This window comes from Mercenaria mercenaria, chromosome 19, assembly GCF_021730395.1.
Source record: "Mercenaria mercenaria strain notata chromosome 19, MADL_Memer_1, whole genome shotgun sequence".
NCBI classification, from domain to species: Eukaryota; Metazoa; Mollusca; class Bivalvia; order Venerida; family Veneridae; genus Mercenaria; species Mercenaria mercenaria.
The window spans coordinates 9864197-9884681 of NC_069379.1; the positions used below are offsets into that span (position 1 = coordinate 9864197).

Sequence of the window (20485 nt, forward strand, 5' to 3'; positions counted from 1 at the left end):
TGCGCAGGCTGGTCTGGATCCATGCTGGTCGCAAACCCACTGTGTTGGTTTTCTCATGGCACGGCTCAAATGAATTAGAGGCGGATGACGAATGACCCTAGACACAATGTACTTTATCAAATCATCTCAGAAAAACACGCCTACTCACGACACAGCGGTCCGAAGATCAACGCTCTCTCTATTGAGATAAGCGGACGGACTTAAAGCAGCATGCCTCCAGATTTGGCTAAAATAATCTTTCTTTCAAATTGAAGTTTGGTAATACTATGAACATTAAAATATGAATTTTTGTTTCTAAAATATTTTAAAAGTTCCAAATCAAGAAAAAAATTATGGCCGCGCCCGGAATCGAACCCCGGACCGCCGCGGCAATAAAGACATTTTCCCGTCGTCGTAACCAGTAGCGCTATTGTTGAAGTACTGAATAATGACTTCAAAATAAAGATATTTATAAACGAGACAGTTTTCCCGGAGTAAAAGCGCGACAAAGTCTTTTCGATTTTCATCGTAAAAAAACAGCAAATTTTCATGTGTTTCCTTATCATAAAGTTTGTCAGTACTTTTAAGGCCTTCTTAAGACATAATATGGCATTTAGTTCAAGGTATCGAAAAAAAATGTTGTCGAACGGTCTGGAGGCATGCTGCTTTAAATACGAAGTAGTTAAATTAATGAAAAGAATTGTAATATAATGTAAATACCATATCAATACCAATACTTTTATTCGTAGATTCTCCTAAGACTGAACACTGCAGTTTCTTATCGAATTCCAAACCTGCAGCAGATATTTGATGATTTTAAAACAAGTAATCTTGATCAAGAAGCAGAGGAAATAATAGATCAGATACTAAAGGAGTTGAGGGAAATGGAAACTACTCTTGAAACCAATCAGCAATCTTGTAAAACACAAACAGAGGTACAAAAGGTGGATACGTCAGAGTTTGAACAGCAAAGGTCAGAACATACAGAGCTCTACAGGCCTACACGAAGGACAGTCGCATATCATGAAAGTCAAATATCAAAGCACAATGAGGATGAATTTCGACAGAAACAAAATGGTACAACGTTCTTGAATTTGCATCTTTCTGTATACAATAACAAACAAAACGGCTCTTACATAAACACGAAATCATGCCGCTTCAGTTTCAAACTACATTGTTTATCATGTCCCATTATTTCATAGATGACTTCTGTAAGCTTAGGCAATACATTGTTGTTTATTTTGTCACTCTGTCTTTTCAGTTGAAGGGGTTGCAGGATCATCTCCCGATCAAGAATTAATCACAGTTAGGGCTGTTATACGCAAAGGTTGGAATAAGCTTATAGATTACATGATTCCAGATCCTATATTAGATTGTGCTACAGAGTTCCATTTGTTACGTTTCCGAGATATTCGAGATATAAAGGTAGGTATATTAATTCACAGTTTCATTTTAAATGAACCGTATGATCTGGTCAGCAGGGTTTTGGGGAATGGAACGATTTCTGTTTAGTTCATTAGAGGCTTCCTTGAAATATTGAGATAAAACAGAAGCAAGTCTCAGATGTGACTTATGTTGACTGATAGAATCACTTTTACTATGCCAGATTGTTAGTTTACTCTTCCAGTGTTGCTGTTTGATAATGATGAACTAAAAACCGAACAAAGTTTTTTTTAAAGATATTACACTTTCGTACCGAAGTAGTGTGTAAACTTTAAAGTATGTGTACACAGTTTAAAGAGATAAAATGACGCAAAAAATAGGTAAGTAAAACAGGGCAAGGTTATAGTGACCTTGCAATTCAAATGTTTGTGTGTGGCGGGGTCGGGGGTCTGTATATCTCAACACACCTGACTGTTAAAGTACTATTAAAGCAAAATGTACGCAAAATATACTGAATCTTAACCTACGATTTCAGTTACATTTTTCCTCGATTCCGTGACCAGCATTCCAGGATAACTGCGAAAGCTTTTGTGTAGCCACAAAGACATGTATGTTCCAAAAAGTGTGTAGCAGGTTTATAGCTACGTGTTCTTTCTCTAGCAGGTTTTCAAAACAAAGAACAATATTCATTATAATATTTATTTCTTAAGAAGGTATTAAGATTTTGTCACTGACAGATTATATGTTGCGGAAACACAAGAAAAAATGATTTAACTATATTGAAAAGCGTTTGAAATGGAGTACCGGAAGTAAATTGTCTTAACTCATTCAGGCCTGATAAGAGTCTAAAGGTTTATCTATAGCTGGAGTCTACAACAAAAGTGATAAACTGATAAATCCTTTACAAGGATTTTGAACAACATGCACATGCCATGCAAAAATGGTTGTAACTGGGGCATTATGAAATACAGACTCACCAAACTTCATATGCATACCGGTCATACTAGTACCTTTCTTGTGATGTGAGTTAATTCAATATATTAAGGCTTCAATACACACAAAACACTGAAATTCCCTGATTTCACAGCCTTTACATTTATTTTCTATTTATTTTCATTGAATAACACACTTTCAAGGAAGCTGGCAATTCTTTTGTTACATTTATATAGAAAATTTGTAAAAGGACTATATGTATGTACATTATTTACTTTAAAGATCTGGGCATGTTGTCAAAATAAAATCATTTCACTTATATACAGTTATGTACAATATATATGTGCTTTTTTGTTTCCTTTTTTGGAGTGAGTGGGGTACTTTAATTTTTAATTTCCTACCGTCTCCTTGATGTTCACAATATTGATTTTCCTTTGCGTTTTATATTCCTGTATTTTCCGCAAATCGAATAAAGAATTATGCACAAAATTTCACTTTCACTTTTCACATAACTACGCGACACTGCATTGGCTCAATAAACACACATTTTTAATTTTGCACACTTTCAAGAAGGCCAGTAATCATTTTGAATTATTTGAAATGTAGAAATGTTAAATAAATGATAGACTTTATAATAAAAAGTATTTACAACAAATGTCATTCTTGTTGCATGACAGGTAATAAATGATACTATATATGAGACGCGCAGTCTGGTCTGGATACATGCTGGTCGCAAACGCACTATGTTGGTTTTCTCATGTTGCGGCTCATATATACACGGATGCATTGTAAATAGAGAAGTTAGTGCAGTAAATGTATAGATGTTATACTTATATCCACTTTATTTAATATTTTGTTGATGAATTATAAGCCCTATAAATGTTCAGAAATCTAATTTATTTACACACTGATTTTTCAAAGTGGTACGGCTTATAACACTCAACACAAAGATTAACTCCGCATCCTTCACAACCATACTGTGTTTCACGACGCTTTCCATTTTACGAAAACATCTTACAGGTTAGCCTTTTTCCCAAATTAATTGGCCGGCATATCCTGCCTTGTAGTTAAATATTTTCCTTCAGCACGTCGCACTTCCTTTTCCGCATATAGTCCCCAATTAGCTGCTTCGCGAGTTTCTTCCGAAAATCGAGTTGTGTCAGTGGCTTATGTTTTCCCGATCTTGTCTTCTGCTGATTTGGTGATCCCTTCATCAATATATAGACTCCAACTATGGCGAAATCAACTAAGAACCAGAAAAGATATTTCCATCACTTGACTGACTTGCGCGCGAGACTGTACATTGCCCGTAGCTGATTCGCATGGTCAACAACGTTCATATACTTCGTGTAATTTTGTACGATCTCCGGGCAAGAAACATCTTTCTGGCTTCCGTCTTTCTGCCGCCGTTGAACTGTTGTCCTAGGCGTTGTGGGATCGAAGTTTGTAGGTATAGCGAATACGGTTTTCTTGTCCCTCCAAGCTGCCGCAACCATGTTTCCTGTCTGCATTACGATAGATGTACCTTGTTCCTTCAGCTTCTGCTGTTTTATTTCGCCCGGAAGTCCTCGTCTGTTGGATCTAAATGTTCCACACGCGTAAGTTCCTTGCTGTTGTAATTCCTCGAATAGCTTTACCGTAGTGAAGTAATTGTCACAATACACATGATGTCCGCGAGATGTCAAGATTGGTGTCACTAAATCCATCACAAATCGTTCCCCTGAACCCTTGTATCCGTCAAGGTTCTCATTACCTAAATACACTTGAATGTTATTTACATATCCATCGTGAAGGTCCGCCCTTACCCACACTCCCACGTTTACTCGGCTTCAGTGCCACATCCTGTTTGAATCCTAAGCGAACGGTATACCAAATCATAAACTCATCAACTGTCGTTTCACGGTGCGGCTTAAGATCGGCCATCACATTTGCACACACGGCTTCAAGAATTGGTCGAACATGTGAAATTTTGTCATGGCCTAGTTGTCCGCGGGCCGAATTGCATGGTGTGTCAGCTACGTGGAAGTAATTACTGATTTTATCATACCGATCGCGTGTCATCATCTCTTTTATTCCACATGGACTAAACATAGGATCACTACTTCAGTACATATCCAGATTAGGTGATGCAATAATCGCCATAACAATTTGATATCCAAGATAGGCTCTTATTTCACTAAATGTAACGTTCCTTAATTTATCATCATCTGGTTTCTCCAGCTGATTTTTTGTTGCATACTTGTTGGTCTCATCCACGCTTTGTTGAATCATTTGCGGCGTGAGTTATAAATTTAAGAAATCCGTTTCAGTTTTATTTACATTCATAATCACGGAAGGTCCCGGATTTCCACTGATAATGTTAACATTTAACGGTCGATAATTTTGTACTTCATTTCTGTACCCTACCCACTTCCTCGTCACGTCGATTTACATTTTGTCGCTGAATTAAGTCATCTTAAGGCATATCGTCATCAGAGTCATCGTCACTAGATATAGAAATATCCGAATCATTACCGGTTTCATTAAATTCCATCATATAGTCCGTCATATACTTATATACGTCTATCTATATTCGAAAAATCATCGCCATGAAAGCTCGCAATGTTTACAATTTTTGTTTATCTTTCGTTTTGAAACTCCCGCATTTACATAAGAATAAAACAGGTTATACTTGTCCAATCAACATATTTTTACAACATAAGTTTAAGCTTTTATCTGATTGGCTTAATATTTGGGGAAGCCTTTTTGTTTATAATTTTAAACCAACCAAACGTTTTTAACAAGGAGTTGATCACGCATAAATCCGGGACCCCACTTACGCTATATCGTTATCACCAAACATTTATGAGGGATCCGACTTGGAGCGCTTATCTCTTATCACGGATTTTCAAGGGACTAGGCCTGAATGAGTTAATTGCAATTCCGTATATTTAACAGTCGTTTGGTACGTATTCCTCAGGGGTGTACTGGTGAAGAATGGAGGAATTTTTTTGTCAGCTCGGCGCGTACCTGTGCTTTTCTTGATTTGGTATTTTAAGATAGTTTAGAATAAAAAGAGACTCTTGTTTTACTTTGCACAAGATGACAAAATTCAGTTTTAAAGGAAGATCATGTTTAGCCAGAATCTGGAGGTCAGTGCCTTTAACGATTAATATGTTGCTGTTTTTTTTAATAAATAACGATAACAATTAGACTTGTGTTTATTAACAAGGAAGTAATAGCAGACCTGATTTTATCAAATTTGTTCATGAGAGGTAACGAAATGTAAAGCCTATCACTAGCTTAAGCAGATTTCTGTTACAGTAAAACATAATAGACTCAATGAGACAAAGGGCCAGAAAATAAAACTACACATGATCAGACTGCTTGCACAGTCGCATCACCCGACACTGCTCCTTATCATGTGTTTGAATCTTAATGTTGTAAACAAACATTTAAAAGCCAACGTTTAATTTCAATAAAAGAATGGTAAACGTAAAATAAGCTATTTCGTTTGACATATGGTCTGGAACTATTTTAAACAGGAAGAAAAGAACACATCTGATAAGAACAGGAGCATATTGAGAAAAGTCATATCTAATGGTGAAGTAGGATTTAACAACTTAAAGAAGTGCCTGGAGAAGACAAACCAGACAAAGTTGGTCACCATACTGAATTGTATAGAAAAAGGTGAAGATACTAGAGTTTTGGCGGACCAACTTCATTCTGAGATGGTCAGTACGAGGCATAAAGTATCCAAAGGTTTGTTGCATTTATTCATTTCATATACTTGTTATTTGTTGTATACATAAGAATCTTAACACCACTTAAAATAATTATACCAATAATCAATTGATCTTTTGCTTTGTTCAACAACACAGTTAACGTAAAAAGAGAATACAAAAGAATCTGAGTACTTGTCCATGTCAAACTACTTAAAAAATTCATATACCATTTAATATGGTAAGATTGTTTTAGGTGAAACAACTATAGACGTCTGCTAAGCTGGCAGATTGTTTAAATTAGGTGGGCAAATACAGTCAATAATAGCGGCTATAAATTGTTATTTTACAATGTTTTATATCTTAAACATCTGTTGGTCATAAAAATTTCCAACTTAAGGCTAAAGCTCACAAGTGGTCCCGTATAAAAATTCAAATGTCAGACTGAATTTAGAACTGTACGCACCTGAAGTTTTGTACATTTGAAATAGCTTTGCTTGCAATTAATTCATTCAGATTTTCGAAGTAAATGTTTTCGCTATATATTTCATTATGTAAATGTGCTTTTCAGGATTCATCAAATATTACTGCCTGATAACGCTAGACAATCAAATGCAAATTCTTTCTGAAAGTCCTGGGGAAATATTTTACTCAAAAACGTAAACTATGCGGAATATACTTGCAATAAGAAAATGTGAATAGTTGTTTAAAATAGTGTCACCCCTATTGAAAGGGCCCAAATTGGCTAATGAGACACTTTATTGTGCGTACCAATTACCTACCAAATCCTACCACTATGCCAGGCGCCAGACTGTAAAGACTAAATTGCGAAGTGTAAACATACTTTTAAACCTAATAAGCGTAATAATACGAATTAAGAGAGTAAATAAAATCTGGAAATTAGATCCCTCGGAAGCATCAAGAACAAGGCAAACAATGAAAATTGCAGACTCGGTTTGATTGAGTCTGTTCATGAGCAGTAATGGAAAATGCAACACTGTCCACGCCCCCTTGCACCGGCTTCAGCAGTATTTAATCTTCAAATCTAAATAAGTTGATATCAATGATCCCGAAGAACCAGAAAATGTAACAACACAGAGATGAAGTCGAAAACAGCACGCGCTCTCAAGAATCTCCTTCTACACCCCACCCCCTCCGTTTGTACTTTCCCCAAATCAGCATTAAACAATGACACAAAAATGATGATCCTTCACCTGATTAAAACTCAGGGTACTAATTTTAGATGGAGTCCAATATTTTTAGATGTATATGCGTTATAACTCAATTATTGTTACATATAATTAAAATTGATTGATTAAAACAAAACTATCACATATACTATGCGCATATTTTACGTAATTATGTTAGCAGGAGATAGCATCTTTAAATATAAAAAAAGGCTGATTCAACTTAACTAAATATTCGACAAGCTAGTCATGTAAACAGTCAGTTGTTAAAAGCAGCCAGTTCTGTTCAGTGTACCTTGTAAATATCCATTCTTTGACAAGTGTTATATATATTGTGTACTACTTTTAGTCTGTCGCATAAGACTGTTTATACATATTAACTTGTTTATTTCGCGTTTACTCTGTTTGCTTATGCTGTATAGTAATTATTCTTATTTCTTTCTAATTTGGGTGTAAGAATCCTTTAAAATAGTTGTTTTTATCACTACCCACATTCTACTGACTAAGTTAAAAACTGTACTATTATTATGCCCTTTGAGATTATCTTAAAAAGTGTTAATTATCACCAGCATTAATTATAAATTACATATTTTTTAAATTGCCGATGCATTAATACAACGCGTTAGATATTACCAGTTTCCCTGTAACCTTCCTCTGAAAAACAAAACGTATGTTGAGTGTAAGGTTCTTGTTAAGAAATAATTGTGCAAATGTACTTAACAATTTAGTTTTTTTTTTGCTACACTCACGAACGGTTTTATTTTTTACATTCTAGAATTGAAGGAAGATTTAATAGCTCTCTACAGACAACAATACAGTACTCTTCCTCTATCGCCTTTATTGGAAGAACCAGATACACATTTACTTAGATTTTACGTCAAACCGGATATAAGCTCAGTAGAAATTGAGAGATCTTTTGGTGGTGGAAGTGAAATTAAGTCACCGGTTGCCTCGTTGCGTCCTATGTTTTACAAGAAAGGCAAATTGTGTCGTGCAATTTATCTATCAGCAAATACTGGATTAGGAAAAACTGCATTTTGTAAGCGACTTGTTTTGACATGGTGTCAAGCCCACGACTGTGTTGAAAGTGAAGAAAAATACTTTGAAAAGGACGATATTGTTGTTTTGTCCAAGTTCGAGTTTGTTTTTTTCTTGTCATTACGAGATTGTTCCAAGGAATGCAGCATTGATGAGATGATCATGAAGAATATAACTCCGCGGCTTGCACACACTTCTTCTGTAACTTTAAGCAACCTAGAAAATATTCTATCCAAAGAAAAATGTCTGTTGATTTTAGATGGGTTAGACGAGTGGACACATCCAGTATCTTCCTGTACGCTAGGACCAAGTGACCTCCCTCACAGGAAGGCTAGGGAATGTACAATCCTTACAACTACTAGGCCGTGGAAACTAAGCGATATCAATCTTAGTTTCAGTGAAATAGACCAAAAGTTAGAACTTGTCGGACTTAACGGAGAATCATCAGATGAATTAAAAAGAAGGGTGATCTCACTATTATGTAACAAAAATGATGAAATACTTGAGAAAAATATTCGATACTTTAATTCAGCTGTCAATGAAAAAAATATGTCAAATTTAGAGCCCAGTCCGCTTTTATTGATGTATTTACTGTGTTTATGGTGTGATGGAACACAATTAGGACGATCTAAATGTGAGCTATACTGTCAAATTATTGAACTGCTCCTAAAACGAACTTTTAGAAAATGTCCTCATATACTGCCTGCACAAGCCCATTTCAATGGTTCTGTTCCACAATGCTTTAATAAGCTGGAAAATTGCAAAAGATACTTGAAATTTCTGAAAGATTTAGGGAGGTTAGCTTTTGAAACATTATTCAGTAAGACGGGAGAAAATGTTCTTGCATTCAACAGCCGAATTGCTGAAGAATGCCTGAGTGAAGAGATTTTGGATTTAAGCCGTCTTTCAGGGATACTTACACAAGATAAAGAACGGACAAATGTTACAAGGCAAACACAGAAAACATCATTTGTACACAAAACAGTACATGAGTTTTTTGCGGCACTTTATATCAGTATCAGCTGTAATCGAGACAAAAGAATGAAAACCGTTTTGTCATTCTGCAAATCTGTAATGAATATTCTGGATATGTCCAATGTGTTCATTTTTATTAGCGGAATAGATGCAAAATGTTTTTCCTTCCTCTCGGAAGGATTAATGAACGTAATAAACAAAGACAAGATAACGAAGACATATAGATCTATGTCGCGGCTCTATGACTACAGAACGTACATTCAACCTCTGAAAGACATACAGGACATATACATATCTTGCATCAATGAAAACCCGAAAAACAATGATCTCAAACTTTGTCTGCAAGATTTACTTATAGACAGAGACTGTCACCAAGAATCATATTATGAAAATCTACAACGTCTGGCAATACATAACAAAGACAATATGAAGTCGCTTTGTATAAAGATAGGAATTCATAGTGTACAGGAAGTACTATATACCTTAGCACCTTTTGATATGGGCAGTGTTGATAAAATTTACTATGAAGGTGAATGTAAAGAAAGTGATCTGATTCTTCTACTACCAGCGTCAGTAAAATGTATAACTGTTATATCAAGTATATGGCAAAATGATAACTTCTTAGGTGACTATAGTTCATGGTCTTCTAAATTGTCTCAGATGTTTCTGAACATGCATCAGTTAGAAGCAATAAACATAGACTGTTTCAAAATGAGCCACGATGAACTAGGGGAGTTTCTGAATCATCTTAGAAATAGAAAATCAATGAAGGAGATTTTGTTGTACTGCTTATTTTGCAAAGACCATGGAGCTTCATGCGATGGGTTTAATCTGGACCTCTCGCATCATTCAGATCTGAGAACATTAGCATTGAACGATATACCTCTGTCAAGTTTGAAAATCAATCCGTCGGCGTTGGAAGATTGTGATGTTGGCCTTTTATCGAAACCCGGTCTTCTATCATCCTATCTCGAACACCTTCCGAGAGCTAGAAAATTACATTCATTTGCGTGTGGTCAATTTGAATCGTCTTCTGACATTGAAACAATGCTTGCAACTTTACCATTGCTGGATCAAGTAAAGGAATTTAGGTTTTCTGATATCAATTTAGGTGAAAGACCTTTTTCACTGTTATCTGCAACGAAATGTATACAAAATATTCAATTAGATAAGGTGACAATGTCTGGCTCATCTTTAAGTGCTCTAGTTAAGGCTGTAGAAAAGCTCCCACAGACTGTGATAGTAGGAATAAGAGATTGTAATATAAAGCCGAAAGAAAAACTTGATGAAGTTAAAACATATATACAGAGATCAAACCATTTCGAAGTAACCTTTGATGGATATAATCAGTACAATACGTACTCGTTTGTGTTTGAAAGTTCGTACAACAGATCAATAACCTAAGAATGTCTGTTCAGATCATTTAATTAACAGCGCTCCAAAAGAAGCTTAAACGCACGTAACGGTGAAGTTGTATCAACGTCAGTACCAAACTAATTGTGAAATTTAAATGAATTGTTCTGGTAGTTTTATGCATGGATAATTGTGGATGTTTTGTTAACTAGATACGTATCGCATTGATAATAAAATGATGATTATTTGCCTGCAAATAATAGATGAAACTAAAGAGATAGCAATCTTACTTCTTGAAAGGCACCAAATGGACTTGTGCTCTTACCAATATCTTCATATTCAGTTCGTTGTTGTTAGATGAAAACACGTGCATTAACCCTGTAATGTCGCGAAAACACAGATTGAGTTCTTTTCGCAATCTGATGAAAACCGCACATTCGAATCGTCGTTTGAAAGGCTGACCGAGTAATTGAGTAATTTGAGTATTAAAATTGCTATTCATTGTCTCCTGTTTTTTTTATATATATATAAAAGTTCAATTTGTAAGGAATAAACAGCAGCAGACTTCTGTGTTTTACAATTATTTTAATTCTTCACTGCAAGCGCTTTCAATACACATATCTTCAGGCAGTTTACATTTTGAAACAATGTACAATGACGTCACGTCATAACAAAAATTACGGGCAACGTCGTAAACAGACGTTGCGTCAAACTTCAATAAAAATGTATTATACACTCAAGAATACCCTGTGTATGTATGCACACAAAACTTGAAACAGATATATTGTACCGTTTAAAAGGGAGTTAATAACTGTACTTAAAACATATTTATGCTCGATATATCAGTTAAGAAATAATATCAAGATGATTACTGAAAAAGTAATAATAGCTTAAAAATCAATTATGGATACAGTAAAGAGAAAGAATTGCTCAAAATACCCTCACGTTCTTTATGACAAAAGTGGTATATAACCAATTATAGAAATAGCATCAAAAATTAAAGGGAGGTAATAAAATTTAAAGCTAAAACTGTATTTCAGGAAAGAAAAGAGATAAAATTTAAAAACAAAGCAATATAGTACGTTAAATGTACACAGCTGATGATACTAATTTCTAAACAATTATGACCAGTACTATTTCACGTGTAAAGATAGATAGCAAGCATATATAAAGAGGAGATTCTAGTTACACTGCACATAAACTATGAAATTAAGGAGCTCGCCATGCTCATGGGCCCTAAGAACTAATAACAAACGCTGTTAAGTTCTGGTTTCAAAACGTTTATAAAGTAAAGTTCCTTCTCATCTCTGAAACTGTCACTATTAATCAGATTTTTGTTAAGAGAGAATATTTCAAATTTCCCACCAGAGCATTTATGGATATGTTTATTTACTTTCAGGATACGTAGTTCATCATTATTAGTTTGTTGTCTATGTAGTGTCATTCGTCGGCACAGTTCATTCTTTGTTTGACCGGTGAAAAATTGTTTGCAATTCGCGCAGATGATATTTGCTAACAAAACAGACAGGCGAATGTTACTTTTAAAGTAATTTTTCGATCAAAATAATGTTACATTTTCTTTTTTGTTTCTAGCATTTCAAGTGTTAAAAGTTGAGTAGATTGATTGACTCAACTGATGTAATTTTTTATCAAACCAAGTAAATGCTGTTATCTTGTTTTGCATTTATATATGCTTCCATAGGGTTTCTGTTAGCGAAATTCTGTAATAATAAAAAATCAGTTAATAAACAGAAATAGCAAAGACATGAAGGCTTATCAAAACCGTTTGGAAGCATACACAATAACTAAACGAAATAAGAATATGCTAAGTTTTTTTCTTTACAAACCTTTGATAGAGTTTGACTGTAACCACTATTATAATTTGAAAATTATCTTAACAACAACAGCTGGAATTAATTTATATCTTACAGAAATGCTATCTAGACGACTCAACACTTGAATATTTAAGTCCCCTAGATTTGTAAAAATCATATTGCTGGTTAAAATGATTTGATTTCTGATCAGAGTTATTTCCCTTTAAGACAAATTAAGTAAATTTTAGATTCTGCTGCACGTTTGTCAATAAACATGTTATCTAAGAGATACTGGATTTTGGCTTATATTATAATATTTGTTGGGTGAGTCATTCTCTCTTAACAAGTGAGCATAATAGAGTATTGTATCGTTTTACATGGAGAATATTTAATCTCCACGACCGATTCTACTGATAAACAGATCATTAGGTGTAGACACTCAATTGGAAAATGGCGCTTAGTAGCGATTTCAAATAACTCTCAGTTGTTGTTGTTTTCTGTATAGCGCTATTTTCCTTTTTTCCTTTGCAGCTTTTTGCTGAAATCGCATCGCAGATCTATGCATGACATTTATATAGTAATATGAAATACGGCATTGCCTCAATCGGGAATCGGTCAGACATTTATATATAGTGTTAGTTACAGTCATTTATGTGTGTACTTATATGTATTATAGCCAATGGAAGTTTCTCAGTCTTATATAGAATAAAGAAGACTAGTAATTTAGTGCGTTTTTGCGATTGCTAAAACAACTAGGTTTTAAATTATGTTGAAGTGAGAATTTATCATATATTTATTACATTGTTAGTGGTTTTACTGGACATTAATAACATCGTTTGTTTTAAAAGTCAAAACATAGAAACTGTGACATCGAACATTTCTTAAAATTTATTTTTCAATCTTCATACATTTACATGATGGCATGAACATTTTTTAACAATTGAAATAGAACATATATTTAATGGTCATCTAAACAAACATCATTTGTAGTATTAGATGTCAAAGAAGATTTTTAAGTGAAGATTTAGAAATAAAAAACGTTTAATGTAAGAGAAAACAATAAAAAAGTAGATTATGGGATGTTTAGACCGTCTCCAAGTTTATATAATTATCTAAAATTGTAATGGTTATTTCTGCTACAATCGTTGTAAAAACATTGTACGCATACTTTCTAAAAACTGTTATTTTGTTATGTAGATAAAGAGTAAAATATGTAAGACATTCACGCCCCAAAACCAGTCCATTTGATATTATGTTGGTTTATTTTGTCATTTGATAAATAAATGCAGTTTCTTTTTCTATGACATCGAACTTGGGACCTACAAATTTTTAAAAATAATTTCTGTAGGTACTAGTTATGCATGGTTAAACATATTGCAACATTTGGTTAAGATGCACGGCGTGCTTTGCTCCATTCTAAAAAAACAACAACAAAAAAACCCCAAAAAAACCCATGAATCCCATAATACTTCTACAAATATTACTTTAAATGTATTCAAGTGTTCCACCCAACGTTTTAGTTTCTGTAAATTTTGCATGCTCGTATATATTATTGTTTTACTAATTTTATGATTGCGAGTGAGCTTACATAATTAAGGACATATATTTTGCTTATATCGAAATATTGTTATAATTCGAGAATTGGTGTATTTACAGTATAAAATGTTGAAATATATAAATGAATGTCTTTTAAAATTTCTGACTTGAGCTATTATTTTACGTTTAGACCATACGCTATTTTAATCCTAATTCTTCTTGACTTTATACCATGCTATAAGGACAAGATACAGTAGCTGATTCTGATATCGAATCTCTAATTTTTCATTAAAACTTGACATATGATTTATAATTTTGTTATTAAAAGTATGATTAAGGTGCTGTATCTGATTCAGTTTTTTCCCCCTCAATTATGACCGAAGGCATTTAAAATTCTTTGACCTTGCTATGTAATTACGGCTCCAGAATTATAAAATTCTTACGAAGTTGCTATGGTATCAAGATGATGTGTCCAATTCTGTCTTTGCAGAGGGCCTCCGTGGCCGAGTGGGTAAAGTCGCTGACACCAATCACTTGCCCCTCATCGATATGGGTTCGAGCCTCACTCGGGGCGTTGAATTCTTCATGTGAGGAAGCCATCCAGCTGGCTTACGGAAGGTCGGTGGTTCTGTCCAGGTGCTCGCTCGTGATGAAATAATGCACGCAAGGGCACCTGGGGTCTTCCTCCACGATAAAAGCTGGAAAGTCGCCATATGACCTATAATTGTGTCGGTGCGACGTTTAACCCAACAAAATAAATAAATAATCTATCTTTGCAATTTCAAAAGAAGTCAATAAATTGCCATATTGCAGCCATGAACAGAAAACATTTTGTCAATGAGTTAAAAGTTTTGGCCGTCATTGAAAGAACAATAGCGGCGTTTGGTTTTGTAATCTTAAATACGTCTGGCATCATAAAAGCAGACTACTGTGACCACTTACCGTCCGTCATTTGTGCGTTATTTGCTTGACGGTGTAAAGAATTCCTCAAAATGACATTCTATAAAAATGTTTAGTTGAAATTAATTCAACTTGAAATGAATAGTCCTCTCCTCTCTGAAGGGTGTTTAAAAATATCACAGAATTAAGTTCAATGCAAAACATAGCAATCGAAAGTAAAATTATTCTAAAACATCTTGATAGAAAAAACATATTTGATCAAATCCAGTATTTAAGCATTTCTATTTCGTACGAAACCATTGCAACAGATGTCTTTGGTAATTATTACAAAACGATAACGCATCTCTTTATCGTTACTTGTTACTGAAGATACCACTTATGGCATTTTGTGTAAGAAACGCTCAGTATATCCACTATAACATTATCTGTCTCCTCATCTCCACCACGATTCGAAAAAAGATATCGATCTAATACAAGGGAGTCTGTCTCTCAAAAACAAATGGGCTAATTTTCGACCACGCTCTTTGTTATGTTTCGTAAATAACTGATTTTGACCTAATGTCATCTTATGTATTGTTTCTTTGCCGGGTTGTCACTACCAGTTTTTCAAACACCGGTGAGGTACAATGCCCGTCATCATTAATGGAACTTTTGAGTGGTCTATGACTATATTAAATGAAATACTTCCATATACTAAAGGGGTTTCCAAATAGCATCAGTGAGGGACTAGCGTTTCGAAATAAGCGACTTATGTAATTGCAAGCGACTTATGTAATTGCTTAGACCGGCTAAGTTTGAGGCAATTTTTCCCGAAATAATTTAAACAACCTAAACTCGACTACTTCAATCTAGCAGATGTATCATGTGTGCTTATTACTTCAAAACCCGCCCGCTTAGCTAAGTAGGTAGAGCGTCGGTCTACGGATCGCGGGGTCGCGAGTTCGATCCTCGGGCGGGGCGTATGTTCTCCGTGACTATTTGATAAACGACATTGTGTCTGAAATAATTAGTTCTCCACCTCTGATTCATGCGGGGAAGTTGGCAGTTACTTGCGGAGAACAGGTTTGTACTGGTACAGAATCCAGGAACACTGGTTAGGTTAACTGCCCGCCGTTATATGACTGAAATACTGTTGAAAAACGGCGTTAAACCCAAAAAACAAAAACAAAACAAACATCTAAATAGGCTTTTCCCTTTATTTACTGTTCTTTTTTTGTAAAAACAAATACAGATTTGGAACAAATCGGTTCCAGGTAAAGGTCATAGCCAAAATCCTTAACATAATGTACGTTTACAGCTGTTTCTGTTCAGTATTTGATATAATTGTTTTCACCTATACGTTAAATAACTTTAAAACTACTAATTCGCGTTTGGTAGGATTATTTTCTATCTTCTTTGTACCTAAAATTATTCATATTTTCCTTGGATCTGTGTCACGTTTATAAATTTGCTGTTTACGATGTGTTAGACTACAGGTAAGGTATTCCTTTAATTTCCTTTTGCCTGGAATTTGGACAGTATAAATAATCATGTTTGACAACAACAAGATTGGTAACAGTAAAGTTTTGTAAATTAACTTATACAATAAAGCAGAAGATTACTCGGTTATTCAACTTAAAGTGATAATGATATCATCGCCATTAACATTTACAGAATAAGGTTATGTAATGCTTAACTGCAAGACTTTTTACCTGTACAAAGAGATCATGTTTTTTTCTAATTGACTTCTGTTTGCATTCTTTCGGGGACACGCTAACCATTCTTAAAATATTCAGTTAGATGTGTGTAAGTATTCTTCATACATAATAAATGCACGAACCATTATTAAGCGGTTTTCTTCAAGGAAATAGAACAATATTTTATAATGAAATAGAATTAGTGAGAAATAGTATGAAAATGAAAATAAAGACAACTAAAGTTTTGCTTGAAATTTCTTATTTACACTTTGCTCTGCATCTCTAAATTGTACATGAAAAACTTAAGGTATCAAATCCACATATAGGTAACATATTGATGCCTGGTGACCCCATAGTTTATTTTTGGCATCATTTGAAAGAGTTGTGTCTGCTGAACAAGAATTAGCAAATAAGATGACCACGAATAAATGATATTCAGCAATTAATTATAACAGTCATTTTTTTGACTGCGAAATGAAAAAAAAAAACACTGTAATAACACGATTTCTGTCGAAGTAGCACTGAAGATAATAAAGTAAAAAAAATAAAAATGCATATCATATTTTTGTCATGTAATATATATTTTCTTATTCATATTCAGTAAACGATATACTTTCAAATTTTACCAAAGTAATATGAGCTTACCAGGCATCAACATTTTAATAGCACTGTTATATAGAACTTGCATATTGTTTATTTTTTTTATTTTGTTGGGTTTAACGTCGCACCGACACAATTTTAGGTCATATGGCGACTTTCCAGCTTTAATGGTGGAGGAAGACCCCAGGTGCCCCTCCGTACATCATTTCATCACGAGCGGGCACCTGGGTAGAACCACCGACCTTCCGTAAGCCAGCTGGATGGCTTCCTCACGTGAAGAATTCTACGCCTCTAATGAGGTTTCGAACCCACATCGATGAGGGGCAAGTGGTTTGAAGTCAACGACTCTAACCACTCGGCCACGGAGGCCCCACTTGCATATTGTGGATCGGATAAAAGTATTGCATTGTTAGTAGAATCTGAAGGATAATTTCGAACATGTTGATTCTGTAACAAATCATTTTTAATAATCGAGACATATACTCAGTGTGTGTTTAAAAGACTAAAACTATTGGCTGACATTTCAAAAGGGTGGAGAGGAGGGGATGGACCTCTAAGAGTCTGTGTATTAACACTGTAATGCCTTAATGCGTTCATTTAATATATAATTTACTCCTATACGTTGAAGAGCATAACAAGAATAAATACTACCCGTTTTTTTTCATATGATTTTTAATTTCTCGAGAATATCCTTGCAAGAATGGAGTCTTAATTTTAAAATAAATGAATAACGTTACTATTACTGCAAAGCGAAGATATAAAACTTGAATATTTAGCTTTTCGAGCCGTGCACGACTCGCAGTCCCCGATAATTTCGAAATATTGCTTTTTTCCAGTATTACAATTAACTAGCCGGATAGCGTCTCTCCGAGGTGGTGAAATGCATGTACCAACAAGTGGGTTGCTATCGTTATAAATCTCATACAGCTTTCAGATGAAAAATTATACGGTACGAAAACAACAAAATGATACATAATATATTAGTAATATTTTGCAAAGTTTCATTAGAAATTATATAATTAATACATCATAATTATATTAAGACAAATTAACACATTATATCGCATTTGTATAATTCTTAATTAATTGTCGCAAGATTAATCATGGTTAACTTTTTCTTATGTTGTATATATTCTGCAATTAAATAAACCTATAAGAAACAAATATGATATTCAAATTATTTACAATAATATAGTATTCATTCATTCGCAAGACAAACGACAGATTTTTTTAATCATGAGAACAAACATAATTTAATGTGAACAATAGATTGAACGAATGGGAGTTAGATGAAACATCAGTTTATTTCTATAAACTGTATCAAACCATGTAAACTGTTCCGAATGATTGGGTCAATTCTAAAAAATCTGAAATATATATCTCTGGAACACCTCACTGGGACTGTCAAATAGGCCTTATTTTCATTTCTGTTGCCTTAAGAGGAGCATAGTCACCTTTCCAATGTTGCCAAACAGGACCTTTCGCGAATGCTTTGTTGCCATAATCCCCGTTTAGATTAACATCATGACATTGGGTGTACCACCAAGCGCCGATGTACTCCTGAGCACAGTTTGTTTTTCCGGTTTTATCGTTATTCCTATCTTTTGTTGAAAACATTTTGTTTTTGTGCCTTCTTAAACTGTCTCCAACATTCCCAGAGTAACTACCAAATGATAGCGTGTAATTGGACTTTGCATCACCGAGCGAAAAAGACTCGTACTCTGCATATGCTGTCTCATTTTCCATACTGGTCAAGTCCACACGTAGTTTGTATTTGCCTTGAGAAGTAATCATGTGTATTGCTCGGTTTCCAAGCCAATAGTTTTCGTTTACATCTCCGAAGCCAGATTTGTATTCATCCCAAGTTTTGTAGAAATCATTCGCTGACACTCTACGTTGTATGACGGTCCATCCTCGTCAGTAAATATCTAGGCAAAAAGATCTATTGTTATGTATCATTTGTTAAATATCAATTTGCGATGAGCATTTTTGTGTTTAATTAATCCAATGCCAAAACATATTAATTCATTTAATATGTTTACTCTAGAAAGAATAAATATTAGGTCGACTTACTGAAGTCACTTTATTGTTTTTGCTATAACTAAAGTAACTAGATATTAACATTTCTTGTTAATGCTTGTTAAAACACGTTATCGACATCCCTCATTTTTCTTATTTGTAAAAAACGCATTCTCTTCTACCAAAACTTAACTTGAATAATTCTTCTTTTTCTGTTTTTAATTGATAAAAGCACATAAACTGTCTACATGAAAAAAAATGAAGATTTATCACGTTTGTAATACTGTTGATTTAAAACACGCTTACTTTTTCGTGTTTAATTAATGTGTCCTAACTCCTATTAAAACTATAAAAAAACAGTATGTGTATGCCGATAGATTTATTCTTTCTTTCCACTAAACATAATAAGCGGCTGTATAACTATGAGATAGTTAAATATCGAAGTATAGATGTTGTGTGTGTCACTCATATATTTTCTCTGATTTTATAAATGTCCCTAAATTTATTTGTTTCGGCGTGCGCCTTCTAAGAACGAATGCATGTCACGTGACTAAAGTACTTGATAACGCATTATAGATAATTTATCAAAATTTTAATAGATATAGAAGTGTCTTCCAGACCACTGCTGTCGTATAAAAAAAGAAACAAAATTGCACCCCTACGAAACCTTTGTGAAAATTTAAAAGAGAACCATTCAAATTGTTAAAGTATCGTGTTTAGTTTTGCTATTTGCAAAATGTTAGATAGATGATAGAATAACACAAAATTGATTATATGAAAACCTCATCAACTTCTTGTCTAATTACAATTCGCAGACCATCCTTTTAAAAGATATTTCTGTTAAAAGTAAAATGGCAACAGGCATTATAAAAATCGCGAGTAAAAACAGTGAGCTTCTTTACATACATATATTAATTTACCAAATCAATGTCAAAATGTGCAATATCGTTATCAAAATTCAAGAGTTAAAGACGAGAGTTTATACATAAACGGAGACTTAATTTGGCAACGTAGGGTAATTATTGTCGCATTCTTTACTTTTTCCTATTTAGTTCCACTGTTTCTAGTTATTGTTCTTTATAATATCTCAATTTCGTTTGCAATGTTCCGAACCAGTAGGAAGTCTTGTATTGCTCTGCAATACTTCTCTCGTTTGTACCCATCGTAAGCAGTTTAATTGTCCTTATGACAGTTTTCTAAACATGTGACTGCCTCTCGGTATATTAATATGATCTTTTTTTTTTCTATAAAAAATTACTTATTTATATGCAAGTCTATATTAAGGTCGATGACTCAACTTGGTTTTAAGAATTGTTTCTGGAACCATGGCGGGGGCCAAGCATAAGGATACAAACGCAGCATAAACGGTTTATATTTACCAATGCCACAGA

General features: G+C 34.2%; 1 protein-coding gene across 1 annotated transcript in view; it reads left to right on the forward strand.

Moving 5' to 3' along the window:
• Positions 1 to 11117, forward strand: part of LOC123541823 (uncharacterized) — a 51068-nt gene extending 39951 nt beyond the window's left edge. Inside the window, exons 5-8 of the mRNA XM_053531738.1 lie at positions 729 to 1056; positions 1241 to 1404; positions 5820 to 6036; positions 7959 to 11117. Of these exons, the coding sequence (XP_053387713.1) occupies positions 729 to 1056; positions 1241 to 1404; positions 5820 to 6036; positions 7959 to 10600 (3351 nt within the window). The 3' untranslated portion in view covers positions 10601 to 11117. The remainder of the gene's footprint in view (positions 1 to 728; positions 1057 to 1240; positions 1405 to 5819; positions 6037 to 7958) is intronic.
• The last annotated feature ends 9368 nt before the right edge of the window (positions 11118 to 20485 follow it).